The sequence below is a fragment of the Balaenoptera acutorostrata genome, chromosome 15, assembly GCF_949987535.1.
Source record: "Balaenoptera acutorostrata chromosome 15, mBalAcu1.1, whole genome shotgun sequence".
Lineage (NCBI taxonomy): Eukaryota > Metazoa > Chordata > Mammalia > Artiodactyla > Balaenopteridae > Balaenoptera > Balaenoptera acutorostrata.
This window is the reverse complement of record NC_080078.1, coordinates 17,802,816-17,821,090: the sequence shown is the minus strand read 5'-3', so window position 1 is coordinate 17,821,090 and position 18,275 is coordinate 17,802,816. Positions and strand designations below refer to the sequence as shown.

The 18,275-nt window shown below is 46.7% G+C and overlaps 2 protein-coding genes across 5 annotated transcripts in view; one reads left to right on the top strand and one right to left on the bottom strand.

The window, feature by feature from the left end:
- Nucleotides 1-9,038, bottom strand: part of GTF3C1 (general transcription factor IIIC subunit 1) — a 72,586-nt gene extending 63,548 nt beyond the window's left edge. For all 3 annotated transcript variants that reach the window (XR_009005310.1, XM_007186334.3, XM_057528395.1), the window contains exons 1-5: nt 8,778-9,038; nt 6,839-7,048; nt 3,901-4,077; nt 3,012-3,155; nt 1,217-1,313 (exon numbers count right to left, since the gene is read on the bottom strand). Coding sequence is in view for 2 of the 3 variants with exons in the window: in XM_007186334.3 (XP_007186396.3) it covers nt 1,217-1,313; nt 3,012-3,155; nt 3,901-4,077; nt 6,839-7,048; nt 8,778-8,998 (849 nt within the window). In the remaining variant the exon portion in view is untranslated. The remainder of the gene's footprint in view (nt 1-1,216; nt 1,314-3,011; nt 3,156-3,900; nt 4,078-6,838; nt 7,049-8,777) is intronic.
- A 190-nt stretch (nt 9,039-9,228) lies between these two features.
- KATNIP (katanin interacting protein) overlaps nt 9,229-18,275 on the top strand; it is a 194,929-nt gene continuing 185,882 nt past the window's right edge. Inside the window, exon 1 of one of the 2 annotated variants that reach the window (XM_057528396.1) lies at nt 9,229-9,286. In XM_057528396.1, the coding sequence (XP_057384379.1) occupies nt 9,280-9,286 (7 nt within the window). In that variant the 5' untranslated portion in view covers nt 9,229-9,279. The remainder of the gene's footprint in view (nt 9,287-18,275) is intronic. The other variant, XM_057528397.1, reaches the window with a different exon arrangement.

The window sequence follows — 18,275 nt, the reverse complement described above, 5'->3', positions numbered from 1 at the left end:
AGCAGGAGGGGAGAGAGCCCTTCCCTCAGCGCAGTGAAATCAGAGAGCAGAGCCCCCCGGGGGCAGCACAAGGCGAGGAGCAAGAAGGATCTACCTGGACTCTACAACCAGACTCCAAGCCATGCTCCTCTGGGGACTAATTACTATCACCCCAAATCTTGACTTCAAATCGTACTGTTTAACCTACAGGGCAGTTTTACTTTCCTCCCGTTTCCAGCGTTGGCTCTTTCCTAACTTCTACCGAAGAGGGCTCAAATCAGACCGGAAGCGGCATCACCCCTGTGCTTTCTTCCTCCCACTCTCACTTCATCACTGCCTCTGTTCCTGGACCCAAAGATGAAGCAGGTCCATAACTGCTTTTCTCCCTGTGTTGTCTCTCCTCCTTCTCAGTAGTCACTCTGTTATTTCAGCATAAAACCACTGGGAACAAAATTACAAGCTTGATTAGGAAAGTAAATGTAAATGCCCAGATTCACCATTCCACAGGAACTTTTATAGCAGGACTTGGCGCAAATCCCCGGGAAAACTGGAGGCCACCCAAGAGCAGGAAGGACTTAAATTAAAGACTGAGCCCTTTTTCATTCTGTAAAGCAAAGGAAAGTTCTGCTGGTTTCATGGCTATGTAACAGGGAAGAGCCGATTTTGACTCCATGTTGATCTGTTTGACTTTAACCTTTGCTTTCCGTTGCTTTTGTTATTATAATCATACATAATGACCTGCCTCAGGGAACCCTGCCCCTCTGCCTGAAAGTTGAACTAAAGTGCCTTTGTTCAGCTCACAGGGAGACAATCTGACCCTGCCCACCGGTGAATGGCTGCTGAGAAGAAGAAATTAACATATCCCCTCCCGGATGCTGGCCAAGCCAGGCAAAACTAATGGCCATTTTACTTTACTTCCTCACCTCCTACCCCGCTCTGTTCTATAAAAAAAACTGGCATCCAGACCTGGATAGGAAGGTTTTTGGGGACCCTAGTCCGCATCTTCTCGGTCTGCCGACTTTCCGAATAAAGTCATTATCCCTTGCCTCAACACCTCGTCTCCCGATTTACTGGCCTGTCGTGCGGCGGGCAGAACGAGCTTGGACTCGGTAACAGCTAGGGATGGTCAAGTCCATGACAGGGTTTTCAACTGCAACGCACTGAAATCTACACTTGACGATGCTCCCCACTGCGTCACAAACGGATCCAGCCCCCCACACGGGCAGGGGCAGCTCACCAGCTCCTCCCTCAGCTTTCCCAGTGTCTCTGTCCGGTTACTCCGTGTGCTCAGCACAGCCGAAAGCTTCTCCATAAGGATGTCGTACTTGCTCCTCCTGTGAGAAACATAAAACACTTCATTTTTTTCCACACCTATTGCTAAAGACTGCCTGTTTTTTAAAGATGACAAGATTTAAATGACAACATATCAAACTACAGAACCTTGTGGTCTTAGGTCTCAGAGAACATCCAGCCCAACTCCTTGTCCTTTACAGTTGGAAAGACTGGGGCTCTGAGTGGTTCAGTCTCACGGCCAAGGTCACCGAACTAGTGGCAGTGTACAGACTAGCCTCTGTGGCTAAAACTGTCATGAAATGATTCTTTAAAATGCCTTACATCTTTTGATCATACTGATAAATGGAATACTGCCTGCCATATCAGTAAACAAAGGATGTCACAGTCATCAGCAATTGCAGCCCTCCAAGGTGAGCCGGTGAGCCCTGAGGAAACTCAGCAAAGAATACCTGCCATCTAGCAGCCATCAGACTGCAGCCACTCCCCATGGTGGGCCCTGAGGAAACTCAGGATGTGAAAACACAGGATACTGGCCCCAAATAGCTGAGGTGCATATCAAAGGAATGATTTCAGTGAGCCCAGACTCTTGCACCTTGCCATACACAGAAAAGCGCTAAATTCCTTAACTTGGTTTTCTTTAACAATTATATTTTGACGTCCAGATTACCTGCTCTGGGCTTGAAGTCCTAAAAATTCCCACCGAATAAAACATAACTCTCAACTTTTAGACTGTGAATATTTTTTGAGTTGACAATACCTTAAAGTTTAGGAAGCACCAACATTATTTCCTTATAAATCACTTGGTAAGAAAGGATAGGAATTATTTCATAAAGAAGTTAAGCTTTTCTAAAATTCAGGCACAAAATGTGAACCCAGGTCTTCCTCCTCGAAATACAGTGCCCTCTGCAGTAATCAGGACACCTCTCTGATTCTGAAGCCCTGGTTTCTACCTCTCACTTCGATGGCGTGACTGACTTTCCCTTCCTTTGCATTTTTATTGTGAAGTGGATGTCATAATAAATGCTTACAAGCTAATGGAAGCTATTAAAGGAGCCAAGGGCTCACCAGCTGTGTGTGGGTGGGGGGGTGTGGGAGGAGGGGCGGAGAGGAACGTATTGTCATGCAGCTGGGGAAGGTGAACTTGGCTTTAACTGCCCACAGGTTTAGCAGCGGGGAGGGCATATATATGGGATCCAGAGACGCCCACTTCTCCATTTTTACTGCCTTTCAATGAATGAAAGAATAGATGAAGGCACAGATATTCACTGCATATGAACTAGTACCAAGCTGTGTCATGGCCATTCTACAGAAGAGGAAACAGTGGTTCAGATAGGTCAAGTGATCGTGCCCAAATCAGGAGCAAAGACTTAAATACAGATCTTGACTTAGTCCATTGTTCTCTCTTCTACCCACAGAACTCTGTCACCATAACAAATCAAATCTGACTTATTTACTTTTATTTTTACATTCCCAAATTTCACCAAAATGTTAATAGTTCCTATTGCTGGGCTGTGGGGTGATAGGTATTTTTTGCCCTTCTTTTCTATATGATTTCCAGATTTTTCTAAATAAGCAAGACTTATTCTCATAATCCAAAATAGGTGGTAAATATCTTTTTTTAAAAGCTAGTCATATTCTGATTTGGCCTCTAGGATTTTTAAAGGTATAATACACATGGCTGAAGGACAGAGGTAAGGGAGCAGACAGGTAAGGGAGCGTTCTGGTGTCTCACACTGTACCTGTCCATGTGAAACCGATTCAGGAGGAGGAGGATTGAGTGCTGCTGGGCTCCGGTGGGTAATCGGATCACATGTGACTGCATCGTAATGAGCCCATTTTTGTTCAAAATTTTCCTATGATAGTGGAGCTTCCCAGCATCAACCCTGGAGGAGAGGAAGAGAATAGGTGGTCATTTTGCTTTGTTGGTTGCTTTCACCCCACAGTGTGGAGGACATGAACACCAGAGACACACACCTCCTATCCAGCCAACCTAAGAGAACAGTTGCTATGTGACAATGGCCTTGGAAAGAACAGCAGTGCCTCAGCCTAAGGCACACCCCAGACCCCCAAGAGAGGTGGATGGGAGATGGGGGTAGAGGATAGGGGAAACGGAGTCGGAAAGGATGGCTGGCGTGGGAGACAGTGAGGGTTATACTAGCGAGGAGCTGATCAGACATGGGTCTCTAATCATATAGCGGCCAATAACCAGGGTTGCCATGCATTCTGGCTCGCCAGGTGGTCTCAGTTTATGCCCATTGCCTTGGCGTCCCTTCTGGTCATCTCCACCTTCCACTCTCAAAATGTCTGGTTTGGACAATAAATTCTATGGTCACCCCAGGGTGTCTCTCTCTTTCTTTTTTTTTTCTTTTTTCAGCCGCACCATGAGGCATGCAGGATCTTAGTTCCCCAGACCAGGGATCAAACCCATGCCCCCCTGCAATGGAAAGGCAGAGTCTAAACCACTGGACTGCCAGGGAGTCCCCTTTTTTTGGTCTTTTTTTCCAGGGTCTCTTCAATGAGAAAGCATCGTGCTTCCAATCACCATGGATGTGGGGACTGCCCAGGTGGCAGGGCCCAATGATCAGGGAGCCCCAGCATTTACAGCAGAGAAGCAAAGCATCCCCTCACTTGAAAGCAGTGCTGTGGAGGTCTCGTTGGAGCTCCCCTTGCCACCGGGACCGGCCTAATCGCTCCAAAATGCAGTAAGAGAAGTCGGGGAGCTTCAAGTCGGGGTCACCCTCCAAGCCGATCAAGGCCCGGTACCGCATGTCTTGGGAGGCAACGATGATCAGTTTCTTCCCCCACCTGCAAATCAGAAGCCACCGCAGGAAGAAATAACTGTAATTGATTTTTAAGAATATCGAAATATAAAAAAGCAGAACCTTAGTGAACTATCATTTCCTGCTTCTTCTTGGAGGTTCACAATCCCCCAGTTAAGGAGGTTTCCATCCTAGAACCACAGAGCATTCAGGGGGAACAGAGCCAGTCTCACCAGTTCCTTGCTCAGAGCCCTCCCCGTCCGGCCAGGGCCCTCAGGCCATACCCCTGACTCCCCACCAGGGCCTGGCCCGTCCTACACACCCCCACGGCCCTGCCCTGCATCCACAACAGCCCCGCTGGTCCTCTGCCCAGCTGCTCTACCCTCACATCTTCAGGCCACTGATTCTCATCATTCAGGCCACTGCTCAGATACCAACAACCCAGGTCTTCCTGAAAATTTTAACCCGAGTCTATCCCCCGCCTCTGACCATTTCCAGACTCTTCACAGCACCTGACACTCTCAGAAATGGCCGCTTTTTTGGGTACACATTTCTGCAATAAGCGCCGTAAGAGGGGCAGGTTGTCATCAGGGTCCCCAAGACATCCTCAGGGCCTAGAATGGTTCTGGTGCACAGCAGGGTCTCTGTAAATATCTAATAAGTGAACAAACTCGCCTCCTGAACTGGATGGATAAAACAAACTTCAGAATCAAAAACAGTGCCCTGTGTCATCAGTGGACCTGCAGCCTGTTGGAGACCAGACTTGGGACAAATCATTAGTTCCTCCTACTGTCTCGGTGTGCGAAAAATAATGCCTGAAAAAGAGGCCAAGAACACTTCCCAGCCAGGTGCTTCGAGATGTCGCAGCTGGGAAAACTGACTTCTCTGCTGAGGTCGAACAGTCTACGGCGCTGAAGATGGAGACTCCACCCTGGCGCCTTGCCTGCTGACTTAAATGGCCATCTTGGGCAGATTGTCTCAGGTCCTAGCCCTGCCAGAGATCCCACAAGGGTGCGCTGGCAGAGAAGCCATCCCCACTCACTCCTTGGCATCGAGACGCACCAGTTGGAGGAGCTCCCTCTCCCAGGGGAATGAGTCACCAAGGGTCCATATTAGAGCCCACGGGCTCCCAACCCCTCCCACCTAGAGCCACCATCTACTGCCCCCAGCCTGTGGTTTACAGATGCCTGATCGCAAGGCCTGTCTTCAGTCACATCGCTCAGTCTGACAGTTCCTCCTCTTGCCCCCCTTGCTGCCCATACCAGATGACTTCATTGCTCCCACTGAACAGGCAAAAAGGAAAAAGAGGAGGTTGTCAACGGTTTCCTTTAACTGCAGCTTCCTTCACATTGCCTGTGACCCATAATTAGTCTTCCACATAGTCACAGGCTCTGTATGGTCCATCTTCAAAAAGAATGTGAGGCTGTGCATACACGTAACAGACAGAAAGTCTACTTTTCTGTGTCTGCGTGTCACAAACTTAGGACCTGTGTTCTCTGTCTCGAAACAGGCTCATTGAGTTAAATTGGAAGAGGTCAGTTGAGAAAAGTTTGAAAACAGGGGAGCTGATTTGCTGCTTTAAGAATGTGTTCAGGGTGGTTTACTCCCCTGTCCCATCAGAACTCCAACATCTCCCAGCAGCTGACTCTAGGACTCCTGCCCGAGGCCCAATTTGCTGACCCTGGTCATCACATAGGTTATCCAACACTGATTAAGCGCCACGCAAAGTACCGGAGATGCCAAAACAAATAAAAATGGCATCTGCCTTCACGGAGCTCAGAGTCTACTGAAGAGAAAGACAAGAAAAGGAACACTTACTCTGGGATTCGATAACTGTGTGTCAAGGTCATGAAATGACATGTACGAGGAGCCCCCATTCAGGCCTATGTGTGTGAAGAGAGCCTGTGTGCGGTCACTAGGGAGGGCTCTTCCTGAGCTAGCAGGAAGCTGGGTGGGGGAGGGTCAGGAAGCAGAAGCTGCAAAGCTCCAGAGCCAGAGGAGGGGAGGGGAGGTCAAGAGGGAGAAAGAGTGAGTATAGCTGTTTCTTCCAAGAAGCATGGCTGCAGCAACAGAATCACAGCTACAGGGGATCCAAGGCCAAGAGGTCTTGTTTTAAGATGAACAAGCCATGGTAATGGGCTGACGAGAAAGTACTGGTCAACGGGCAAAAGCTGAAAATAAAGGAGAAAGAGGAGCTAGCTGACAGAGGTAGGAAAGAGCACGAGGTAGAGGGGAGAAACGGAGGAAGAGAAGCATCCAGATGACTGCCCGAGGCAGGGCCCGGTTTCCCGTCTCCCCTGAGGTGAGGGACGGGGAGAGAAATATGGGCAAGTCTGCAAGCTGAGGAAGAAGGTGGCAACTAGGAGAGTTCACACTGGAAGCTTCTCCCTGTTCCGTCAAGTAGGAAGGGAGGTGGGGATGGGGCGAGGGGCTTGAGGCAGTCTGGGAAATTGGGACCCTGACTGAAGACTCACAAAAGTACGGCTGGGCAGCAGAGGACGCAGCCTGGACAAGAGAGCGAAAGGCACCCATCCAAATGACACCTGCCTGTCCTGCCCAAAGGGCCAGGCCTGTGGACACAAAGGGAAGAGAAAGGCAGCGCCCCACCCCCGCCCCCAGCAAAACTAGCCCCAAGAGGAGGGGAGCGGTAAAGGCCAAGGACTGGCTTGGGGCAGGGCCGACGCATTCTGATGGGCACGATGGGCACGATGGGCACGAGGGCGGCACGCCCGTTGTGGCGTTCTGACCACACCCCCAACTTAAAGCAGGATGATGCCCACAAGTTTCCCATGATGCAAATCAGTTACCTGCCAAAGGCTTCCACCATCGTACAGCGGGGCTGTAACATCTTGGTCCTGATGTCACTGGTAATGTTTTTCCTCTCTTTAAAGTACTGGCATGAGCCCTGGATGCCATCTTTATTCTCCAAGATCATATGAATGGGGTAGACATCCTCCAAAGGGACCGGGTCCCTCCTGGACTCCAAAATGCCAGTTTCCAAATCAATTTCTTCATACCTAAGGGGGAGATCACAGATATCAAACCACAGCTCAGCCTCAGAAATGACACGTTTGGCGTGTTCTTCCGACAACCTCTGGCAGAGGTCGGAGAGAGGGAGTGCGATCACCTCGTCGCACCCGCCTTCCAAACGCAGGTCATCTTAACAAGCAGCGTCCCTGCCTCTCTATCCCAGACAAGAGACTTTTCTAGGAGCCTCTGAATCCACCCTGGACGCTGAATGCTGAAACCAGAACCACCTTCCTGGCCCAAGTCATGGCCTTTTGTTTTCCCCCCAATCCAGTGCCTGGTCTCCAAACCATCAAGTTTGGACTTAAGGACTCAAGGCTTCCCTACTTTAAGATGTTACCTTTCCACATCTCTTTAGTTATCCCTCTCGTACTTCCATCCATTTTTATGGTTTCAATTATCACTTGCATGTTAACAATTCTCACCATCAAATCCTCGGTCCTGTTTTTCCCCCAAACACTAATCCTGCCTTCAGCTGTCTACGCCTCAGATTTGATGAGATCAAAACTCAAGTTATGACTGCCACTCCCCACCTCCAATAAAGTCCCTCCTTCCCCTCCTTGGTACCACTTTCTCCCAGTCTGGGTTTAGATTCTGGGTTGATGACCCTCTCTGCATCTCAATTTTCTCTTCAGGAAAATGGGGATAAGAATATCCAGCTCCTAAAGTTGTTGCAAAAATTAAATAACTTGCTATACGTAAGGATCTTAGAACAGTTCCTGCTTACGATAAGCATATATGTAAATGTCAACTATCATTCCTCATTCACTATCTCCAGTTCTACACTTCAACCAAACTTAACGTACTTCTCTTCCTTTGGAATACTCTGCCAACTGGCTACCTAAATCCAACCTTTAAGTCTTGTTTTAGACAGTATTACCTCTGGGAACCTCTCCTGACCCTCACAATATGGCTTAAGAGCACAGACTTGGGAGACAGACGGCCTGGGTTGAGTCAATACTCAGTCACTCAGTCCATAACTTTGGATGGGTTACTTAATCTCTATCACTCAGTTTCCTTCTCTGCAAAATGGGGAAGATAACTGGGAATTCCCTGGCAGTCCAGTGGTGAGGACTCGGTGCTGAATGGGGAACTGAGATCCCGCAAGCCCCGTGGCACAGCCAAAAAAAAAAAAAAATGGGTAAGATAAGAGCACCTTCCCTCACAGTGTCACTGTGAGAGAATGAAGTGGGTTCAGTCTCCAGGAACAAGATCTTAGAATAGTACGAGGCCATAACGAGCACTAAATAAATGTTAGCTATTATTATTGTTCTTGTTGTTGCTAAGCTTGCCGTCGTGAAGATCTCTAGTTGCCTTAGGCTCTCTAATCCAGCACTGAATGAATGCTCTGTTCTGTGGAACTCAACTGTCTCCAGTCTTGATCTGAACAGCCTTCCTGCTGCAATCGTAAGCTCCACTTCAGAGGAAATACTCTTTGAAACCCAAAGAATATCCTCCCAGTCCTGCTCACCACCACCCCAAACACACACGAACATAATGGAACATCACCAGATGACCCCCCCCCCCAACTCCATCAGACGCCTGGGTCCTGCCAGGCCTGAGGGACCCCAAATCAGCCTTTCTCTGCGCCTCCATCAGACTCCGGGTCTTTCTTGCGCTCCACTCCTTTTTCTCCCCTCCCGTAAGAACCTGGCCGCCTCGCAGCTCCATCAGACCCGGGTCTCTGCCCCCGCCCGCCCGCAGAGCCAGGCCGCTGACCGGTCTTGGAGCTGGAGATCCGGTCTCTCCCGAGGCTCCTCGTAGAAGCTGATGCCCGGGTGCGTAGCAAGGGCCCGCCACAGAAACTCCTGCGTGTAGGGCTCCAGAGGCAGCGGGAAGGGCGGCACTCGCGTCTCCAGACGGCTCCAAAGCGCGGGAAGACACAAGCCATCAAGCCCCTCCAGGGCCACCTCGTCCAACAACGACTCCAGCGCGTCCATTGCTACTTCAGTTGGCAGCACCCGGGGCGCCTGCGCACCACGCCGCCAAGGGCCCTGCTCCAGAGCGCCTGCGCACAACGACCGGCAGCCAGGGAGGCGGGGCGGATCCGGGGACCGGAGGAGGAGTTCCAGAGCATGATCGTGCTGTCACTCCCTTTGGGGGAGGGTTCATTCCGTGGAACTCCATTGCCATTGGTCCGGAACCCCGCAGTAACCAGGGGAACTGCAAACAGTGTAGAGGCCGCTTCCGGTTCGAGCACCCGGAACCGCCGCCTCTAGGGATGGACGGTGAGTGTCCATGGGCCCCCCCCCGGGAGGTCGGGCAGTTACTCTCCCGTCCCTCATGAGGGCCCCCCCCGCCCCGGGCAGAGCCCTAGGCCACAGACCCCTGGACCACCACTGCCTGACCCAAGGTGGTCTCCGTCTGAGGGAAAGGGAGCCTTAGTGGTCCGGGATGGGAAGAGGAGGCTGGGGGGAGTGGTCAGTGATTTGGTCACTATGCTGCCTGTGGTTGTGTTGGAACCCCGTACTGGCCAGGGCATCAGAGAAAAGGTTGTCGACTGAAAAATTATTCACAACCTAAAAGTTGAGAGTTATGTTTCATTTGGTGGGAGTTTTTAGAACTTCAGCCCCGCTAGGCAGCATCTCAAGTAATCCTGAGAGAACTGCTCAGAGGAGGCAAGTGGGGGGAGCCCGGATATATAGTTTTGCAACAAAGGGCAGGTAGTCTGAACGTCAAAAGATTATTGTTAATTAAAGAAAACCAGATATCCCAAGTTAAGGAATTTAGCGCTTTTCTATGTATGGGAAGATACAAGAGTCTGGGCTCACTGAAATCATTCCTTTGATATGCACCTCAGCTATTTGGGTTCAGTATGTAGGGAGTGGCTGCAGTCTGATGGCTGCTAAATGGCAGGTATTCTTTTTCTTCCTGAGTTCTCTCAGGGCTCACTGGCTCCTGTTCGAGGGCTGCAATTGCTGATGCCTGTGACATCCTTTGTTTACTGATACGGCAGGCAATATTCCATTTATCAGGATTTAGGGTGAGAAAGACAAATAGAGGTGGGGGGGGGCGTTCTTGTGTGTCCTGGGGCATGGAACTGTGGAATACGGGAGTTGGTTTGGAAGTAAGCATCATCGTGGGGAATGCAGTCATCAGCTACTGGGAAATGGGACTTGGTAAGGGGGATGAGGGGGAGACTCTGTGCTTTGAAGTTAATGATACTGTTCAGTGCCAGGAACTCTAAATGTTGTCAAGTAAGCTTCATAACAGTCTTTTGAGGTCAGTGTTATCCCATTTTACAAATGAGAACACTGAGGCTCAGAGAAGTGAAGTATCTTGCCCCAAATCAGAGTCATCAAGTGGCAGAGTGAGTAAGGAACCCGGACACTGTCTCTGGAGCTGAATTAGGGAGTCTGAGATTTGAAAGGGATTTTAGAAGCCCTTCATTCCAGAAGTTGCAAATGCAGATATTTGCAGGGGCAAGTCTGGTGGGCTGGATTGGGCTGTGATTAAAAGTCAATTTCTTTTCTGATTAAAAGTCAATTTCTTTTCTGAAAGGGAAGCTTCTCACTCAGCTCCAACCAATTAGTTTCCTGGGGTGCTTCTCAAAATGCCACAATGGCCAATCAGTCTGAAGGCCAGATGCAGCCTGTGGGCCATCATTTAGGGATCCCCAACAAGAATCATAGAATTCTATGATTCTAAAAATAGGCTCCCCTGATATCTCATTTTATAAATGGGAAGAGTTGGCCAGAATCCACATAATTTTTCTCATTATACCACTGTCCCTAACTTCTGGGAAATGTTGTTCCTTTGTGATATCTGCTTAACACAGTGTGGAAAAAAATTTTAATTGAACAATCTGTTATGTGCTTAAAAGACATCTTTGCCCTTTGTACTTCAGAGGTAGTATAAAATGTCATTCACTAGTTTGCCCAGTGGAAAGGTCAATGTAATGTTGCTATAGAACAACAGTACTCAACTCTTTCTGGTCTCAGGATGCCTTTATGCTCTTACCTCAAGAGAGCTTTGTGTGTATTGTATCTATGATATTTACCATATCAGAAATCAAAGCCAAGAAAATCTTAAGACATTTGTCATTTATCAACTCATTTAAAAGCAATAATAAATGCATTACTTCTGAACATAAGTAATACTTTTTATTGAAAAGTGGCTATATTTCCCACCAGAAAGGTTAGTAGGAAGCATGATATTGTTTTACAGTTTCTTAAATCTCTTTTTTTTTTTTAATTTTAAAAAATTTTTAAGTTTTTATTTTTTAACATCTTTATTGGAGTATAATTGCTTTACAATGATTAAATCTCTTTAATATCTGGTTTAATAGGAAATAGCTAGACTCGTTTCTGCTTCAGCAACCAAACTGTTGTGTTGTTATTTTGGCTGATATATTTGAAGAAAATGGGGCCTCACACAGACATTTTTTTTGGAACAGGGAGTATTTTAATTGTCTTTTCAGATAGCTGTAAACATTCTTCTTTGATAGTATTCCAAAACTTAGCAAGTGGTAATTTCTCAAAGGTTAGTCACAATGTGGCATCTGAAACCATATTGGTGAACTTTTGTTTGTACTCTGTTACATTAAAGCCCATTGGTCTATCTTGCCCTTTGATTGCATATTTTACCCATGTATGAGTCCGTAACATTAGGCACTGGTCATTTGGAAAGTTCACTGAGTTATGCAGATCTTCTAAATGTTGACATTGGAAATACAATATTAAATGGCATGTCATTACACAATATCAAAAAATCACATTCCTTAGTATCCCTTTTTAAAAAAAGTTTACGTATTGGGAAGCTATTAAACTCGAAGTACTGGAAACAAGTGTCCTACTTGTTTTCACTTGAAAGCTTGAATTTTATCATTGGCAACAAATACCATCACTTGTTTCCTTGAAGTGACATGCTCACTTTTGTATTTAAGAAAATGTCTGCCAGATACTCAAGTCTGAATAACTATAGTTTGTCTACTAGTTGTTCATTCAAGTAAACATGACATTTGATACAATATGTGGCTACTTCAGCTGGCAACTTAAACACACAAGTGTTTTCTAGGATCAACTGTTGTACTTTGGCTTATAGCAGAAGTGCTTTATGTGTACTTTGCATTTTTTCACACAGAATATTTAAAAGATGTGTTCTCATGGGTTCAGGTTTAATAAAATTAATTTTTACTGTTTCATCAGGACATTCTTAAGTGAAAATGTTTTTTTGTTTGTTTTATCGTCAGCACATGGCACTAAAGAGTATAATGACTACTGATACAGTTTGGTGCCGCTGCCTTGTAGCCACTCAAGCTATCAGCAGTTTTACCTACTGTTGGTTTTGCATCATCAGGGCAAATACCAACACAGTGAAAAAGTCTTAGAATTATCATGAAGATAATACTTGTCCTTGGGAACCCCTCTTCCTCCCAGGATCTGTGGAACACACTTTGAGAAACATTGCTGTAGACCATTTTCAAGAAGTCTATTCAGTCAGTTCTGTTATCATCTCAGTGCTCCTGAGCATTATTATGGCCCAGTGGAGGAACTTGTCCATTTTCAGATTGGTTACAAAAAGGAAAAATTTGTTCTAAGAAAGTGTTTGCCCTAAGATTAGATTTAGCATTCAAAGGATCCCTTTTTCCTTTGCAATTTTTAAAACTTTGATCTCTGCACAATTTTCCAGGCATATATCTATTGGGTAAAGTGAGGCATACCGTGATGAATTTTGATTCTAGCCAACTAGATAGATAAGCCAAGTCCAGCCTTGTTAGAAAGATGTTTACTTCCTAAACCCACAAAAGCTTAAATGTCTGCTAAGTATCCCCAAACTGGGTTGTAGTTTGGTTTATTCTTCCTGTCCTAGTCAGCATAGCTTTTCACAGCATTTTTTCTGGCCCATTGGGTTTGACTTTCGGCTCGGCAGGTTCTATCTGGCTCTGCGATGCAGCGTGGTGTAATACTCATAGGTTTTGCAGACCAAATAGCCCTGGATTTGAATCCCAGCGGTGTACTCTGACCTCTCTGAGCCTCAGTTTTCCTGTCAATAAAGTGGAGATGATAATGAAGCTTACCTCGTTTTGTGTGCCCATCCGTTGGTGAATCTATTATTGTGAATTCAATGAGACTATGCATGAACGCACTTAATACCAAGTCTGGCGTATAAAAAGCACACCTGTGTGGTAGCTGATGCTGTCATTACCTGCCAATGTGCAGACTTCTTCCGCATTGCTGACAGAAGAGGAAGGAGGGAATATGGTGAAGCTCTCTAACGAATAATAATCTTTGTAATTAGCTCGCTCTTTGTTTAAAAGAAAACCCAGTGTTTGACATGGTTTATTTACATGAAAGTAAATTGGCAATGTGTGAGTCTCCTGCCTATGTTTATTTACATGAAAGTAAATTGGCAATGTGTGAGTCTCCTGCCTAGGTAAATGTTCACCTTTATGTCAAAGTCAAATTTCCCCCATTGCTTTTAAAATATGAGATGGCCGAGAAAAAAAAAATTCTACTCAGCTTTCCAGGAACATAATAATTAGACAAAAGTTCAGCACATGGAGATAATTAGAAAGGATTTTAAAGCTAGGCATTTGCTTTGGTTCCCCACAGAGCAAGTATTCGACGTCTCCCCTGTTTATACTGTTCATTTGCCTAGCAGACTTTCTCAAAGAATTAATAATGCCAAGATGAAATTTAGCCTAGCTTGTCTAAATAATCCCAAACTGCAAAATGGGTGACGGTTGAATTACTTAGGTTTTGCTGAAAGTCCAGTCACCGTGTCTGATATTTTCTGTTCTTGTGTGGTGTTTACCTGGGCTCCTGGTGATTTGTCTGTTTCTCTTCCTACTTAAAATAAACCAAGCAAAAAAAAACCAATAAAATAAAACATAGAAAGCATTCAGCAGGCAAAATAAACATGTGGTCCATGTAGTCTCTGTGTTGGTTCTTCCTCCTTTGCTTCCATCCTTTTATCTGATTGATTTCTTTTCCCTTGCTGTTCCTCAGCATTCATTCCATCCTGTCGTTTTAGCTCGCAGGAACTTGGCACACTCTGTTTTGCTTATTTTTCTTGGGGGCATTCCTTCAGTTACCACATTCAGCTCCTTCTGTGTGCTGGGATCCAGAGATATCAAGATGAATTTGATTGAATCCAGGTGAAGAGTAGATGGGAGTTTACTGTAGTCTTCTCCAAATTTTCTTTAAAGTTGATTTTTCAAAAGCATGTAAGTTAAAATTTTTTAACCCTAAAAAATAGAAATGTAGCAAATTTAAAAATGAAGTCTTTGTATCAGAGGTTGCACACTGAGAGTCTTGGGCTGAGTCAGCCCACAGGCATATTTATTTGGCCCATAATGTTTCTTAATTTTTGAATTAGTTGTCAACATTGAAAAATTGGGAGATTTCTCATAAATCTCTGATTATGGTGTTTTCTTTGAAATATCAGTAAAGTCGATTTATCAATCTCAATAAAAAGCAATAAAGTTAACACTGAATTGAAATTCTGCATGGCAAGAGTTCCCTCAGCTGTAGCTAAGTGGAGACTGCCCCCTAGAAAGGAGGTGCCCTTTCCAATCCATCACAGCCTCTACCTGGCTGGCTTCCTTCATTGCCTCTGGTACCTGCCTGGCTTCCCTCATTGCCTCTGGTACCTGCCTGGGACCCTGTAGGCTTTATTTTTTCTAATATTTATTTATCTATCTATCTATCTGGCTGTGCCGGGTTTAGTTGCGGCATGCGGGATCTTCGTTGTTGCATGCGGGGATCTTCAGTTGTGGCATGCGAACTCTTAGTTGTGGCCTGTAGGATCTAGTGCCCTGACCAGGAATCGAACCCAGGCCCTCTGTGTTGGGAGCGTGGAGTCTTAGCCACTGGACCACCAGGGAAGTCCCCTCTGTAGGCATTTTAAGTTACAGTCCTGCTCTAGTATTAACTGGGACAATTTTGAAAACCTCTACGTACTTCATTGTGTGCCATACTGTGCTTTACTTGTTCTTTTAGTTGTTTTTTTTTTTTTTTAAGAAGTGTAGTTTATTTATTTATTTATTTATTTATTTATTTATTTATTTATGGCTGTGTTGGGTCTTCGTTTCTGTGCGAGGGCTTTCTCTAGTTGCGGCAAGTGGGGGCCACTCTTCATCGCGGTGCGCGGGCCTCTCACTGTCACGGCCTCTCCCGTTGCGGAGCACAGGCTCCAGACGCGCAGGCTCAGTAGTTGTGCCTCACGGGCCTAGTTGCTCCGCGGCATGTGGGATCTTCCCAGACCAGGGCTCGAACCCGTGTCCCCTGCATTGGCAGGCAGATTCTCAACCACTGTGCCACCAGGGAAGCCCCTCTTTTAGTTTTAATCTGGAAAAAAAAAAAAGTGGGGGAGGATATATTCTCTTCACTGAAGAACTTCATAGTCGAGTGAGAAAGCCAGACATAAACAGATAACTATAGTCCAACATGGGGGTCCCTGGAAGATAACATTTGTAAAGGTCTTCCCCACACCCAAAGCACTCTGGTCCACTGCTGGCTTTTGTAAATAAAGTTTTATTGGAACACAGCCACACCTATTTGCATACAAATGCACACCAACAGTCTATGGCTGTTTTCATGTTTCAGTGGCAGAGCTGACTCACTGTGACAGGGAACAGATGGCCCCCAAAGCCAAAAATATTTACTGTCTGGCCCTTCACAGGAGAAGTTTGCCAACTTCTGCTGTAGAAGACCCAGTTTGGTCCTTCAGACGGCTCAATACGATGCTGTAATTGTGCTCCTTTTACACCACACAGCTAGTTGGTGGCAGAACCAGGACTCAGCTGAATAAAGTCTACACTCTAGTGTGTCATCAAAGACCCAGCCCAGCCCTGTCCCTGCCAGTGTGTGGCTAGGTTCTCACACCTGGGGAGTGAGTCTGCGGGTGAGGCTTGCCCGTTAGGCTGGTTTAAAAGACACTGTCCTCGACTACTTTCTTGGCTCCCTCCTGGATCTGACCCTGTGGCTGTTCCTCTGTGTCCACGTAGGAGGGGCTTACGAGGAGCAACATGGTTGGTTGGAAGGAGGAGCTTGGAGCTGTTCACAGAGCACTTTATGTAGGAATAAGAAAGCATCCGTTAATACCACTGGACTGACTACTGGTGCCCCATGGGTTTTGTTTTGTTTTTTTAAGATTTTTTTCATGTGGACTATTTTTAAAGTCTTTACTGAATTTGTCACAATATTGCTTCTCTTTCATGTTTTGGTTTTTTGGCCGCTAGGCATGTGGGCTCTTAGCTCCCCAAACAGGGATGGAACCTCACCCCCTGCATTGGGAGGCAAAGTCTTAACCACTGGACCACCAGGGAAGTCCACCCCATGGGGTTTTGAACAGCCTGACCCTTGTAACCTTAACAGTTGCCCTGTGGACATAGCACCTTTAATCAGAGAATTTCCCTGGGGAAGCAGTCCCCCCCTCCTTTCCCCTATCCCTCGGTTGGTCTCCCTCTTCATCTTTAGACACTCACCCACCCATTCTTATGCTCAGAGGTTTTATATTGGGCTGAACTGGGTCCATAGATGTGTTTTCCCACATTTAAAAATAATGATTTCCCATAAAAACCTGGACATTTCAGTCTCTTGATAAAAGGGAGCTTTAGCCCTGGGGCTGTGTAGACCTGCCTTCCTACACAGCCCCAGTGGCCACCCCCTTGACCTTGGGCATGTGATAACAGTTTGACTCAGTCTTCTGGCTGGTGGTGCCAGTCATCAAGTGTTTACTTCTTGCGTTGAGAATGTTGGCCTGACCCTACAGGCATCTGTGACTTCAGCCCCTAGCCAAGCCACCTCAGAAAGCTGGCCGTCTCTTGAGCACCCTGTATCCTTTCCCACCTCCCTGCCTTGCCTTTGCTGTGCTCCCTGCCCACTGTGCCCTTCTTTCATGTCACTTTCACACTGTAGATTACAGTGAGTAACGTCACCTGCAGTCTTAATTCCTCCCACGTGGTGGAATCCTGTGGCCTCTCAGGCATGGTGCTGTATCACAGGTACTGGGCTCCATGCCTTTCTCCTCTGTGGGTGGAGACCCATTCTTGTTCCTTTGCATGCCCAACACTTGGCCCAAGGACTGGCACAGGGAGATGCCCATGAGTGTTTGCTGGGTTGACATTGTAACCAGGAAAGAGATGAATCCATTTGTTCCTTAGTGAATTGCTGGCTGGTCTCCATTAAGCAGAGAAAAGGCCCTTGTAGACAAGCCTCCAGGCCAAGTTCCAGAGACCTCAGCTGGTTTCTCTTTCTCTGGTGGACAAGTATGGTTCCTCCAGACTCTGTCCTTTGCAGCAATTCAATGCAGTCCTAATAATACACTCTAGCCTAGCTACCTTTACTATACCCCAGAGCCTCTAGTTTTATTTTGTTCTTCCTCAACTTTTCAGTTGGCATTCTTTTTTTTTTTTTTTTTAATTTATTTTATTTATTTTTATTTGTGGCTGCGTTGTGTCTTCGTTGCAGTGCACGGGCTTTCTCTAGTTGCGGCAAGCGGGGGCTACTCTTTGTTGTGGTGCGCAGGCTTCTCATTGTGATGCCTTTTCTTGTTGCAGGGCGTGGGCTCTAGGCGCATGGGCTTCAGTAGTTGTGGCGCGTGGGCTCAGTAGTTGCAGTGCACAGGGTCAGTAGTTGTGGCTCGCAGGCTCCAGAGCACAGGCTCAGTAGTTGTGGTGCACGGGCTTAGTTGCTCCACGGCATGTGGGACCGTCCCGGACCAGGGCTCGAACCCGTGTCCCCTGCATTGGCAGGCGGATTCTTAACCACTGCACCACCAGGGAAGTCCTCAGTTGGCATTCTTATGGTCCCCCATTCCCTATCCCAGTAAAGTCACTGCCACTCCTACCTCCCGACTCATTTTGGAGTCCGATGCTATCATACCTTGACCACCCTTAGCTGATGGATTCTCCAGACACAGCCGCTGACTTATGTCCTTAGGGGATAGGAAAGTTACAGGTGAATGCAGCACCTGGCAGGAAGTTGGAATATCACAGATGTCTAGTCACCAACCACAGGTCCCCTGCAGGGACTACAACACTTTTCTAAACTCTAAGTGAACTTGCAATGCATTGTGTGTGTGTGTTTCCACTACAAAGGGTCCCAAACTAATTAGATACATTGTATGAACCAACATAAAATCACAGAAGGTTAGAGCTGGAAGGCACTTGGCAGATCTGGTCCAGGATCCCATTTGGGGAATGCTGATATATCTCAGAACACTGAGGATCCTGTAGAGAGGTCATAAGTTTAGAAGCCTGCAGGGACCAGG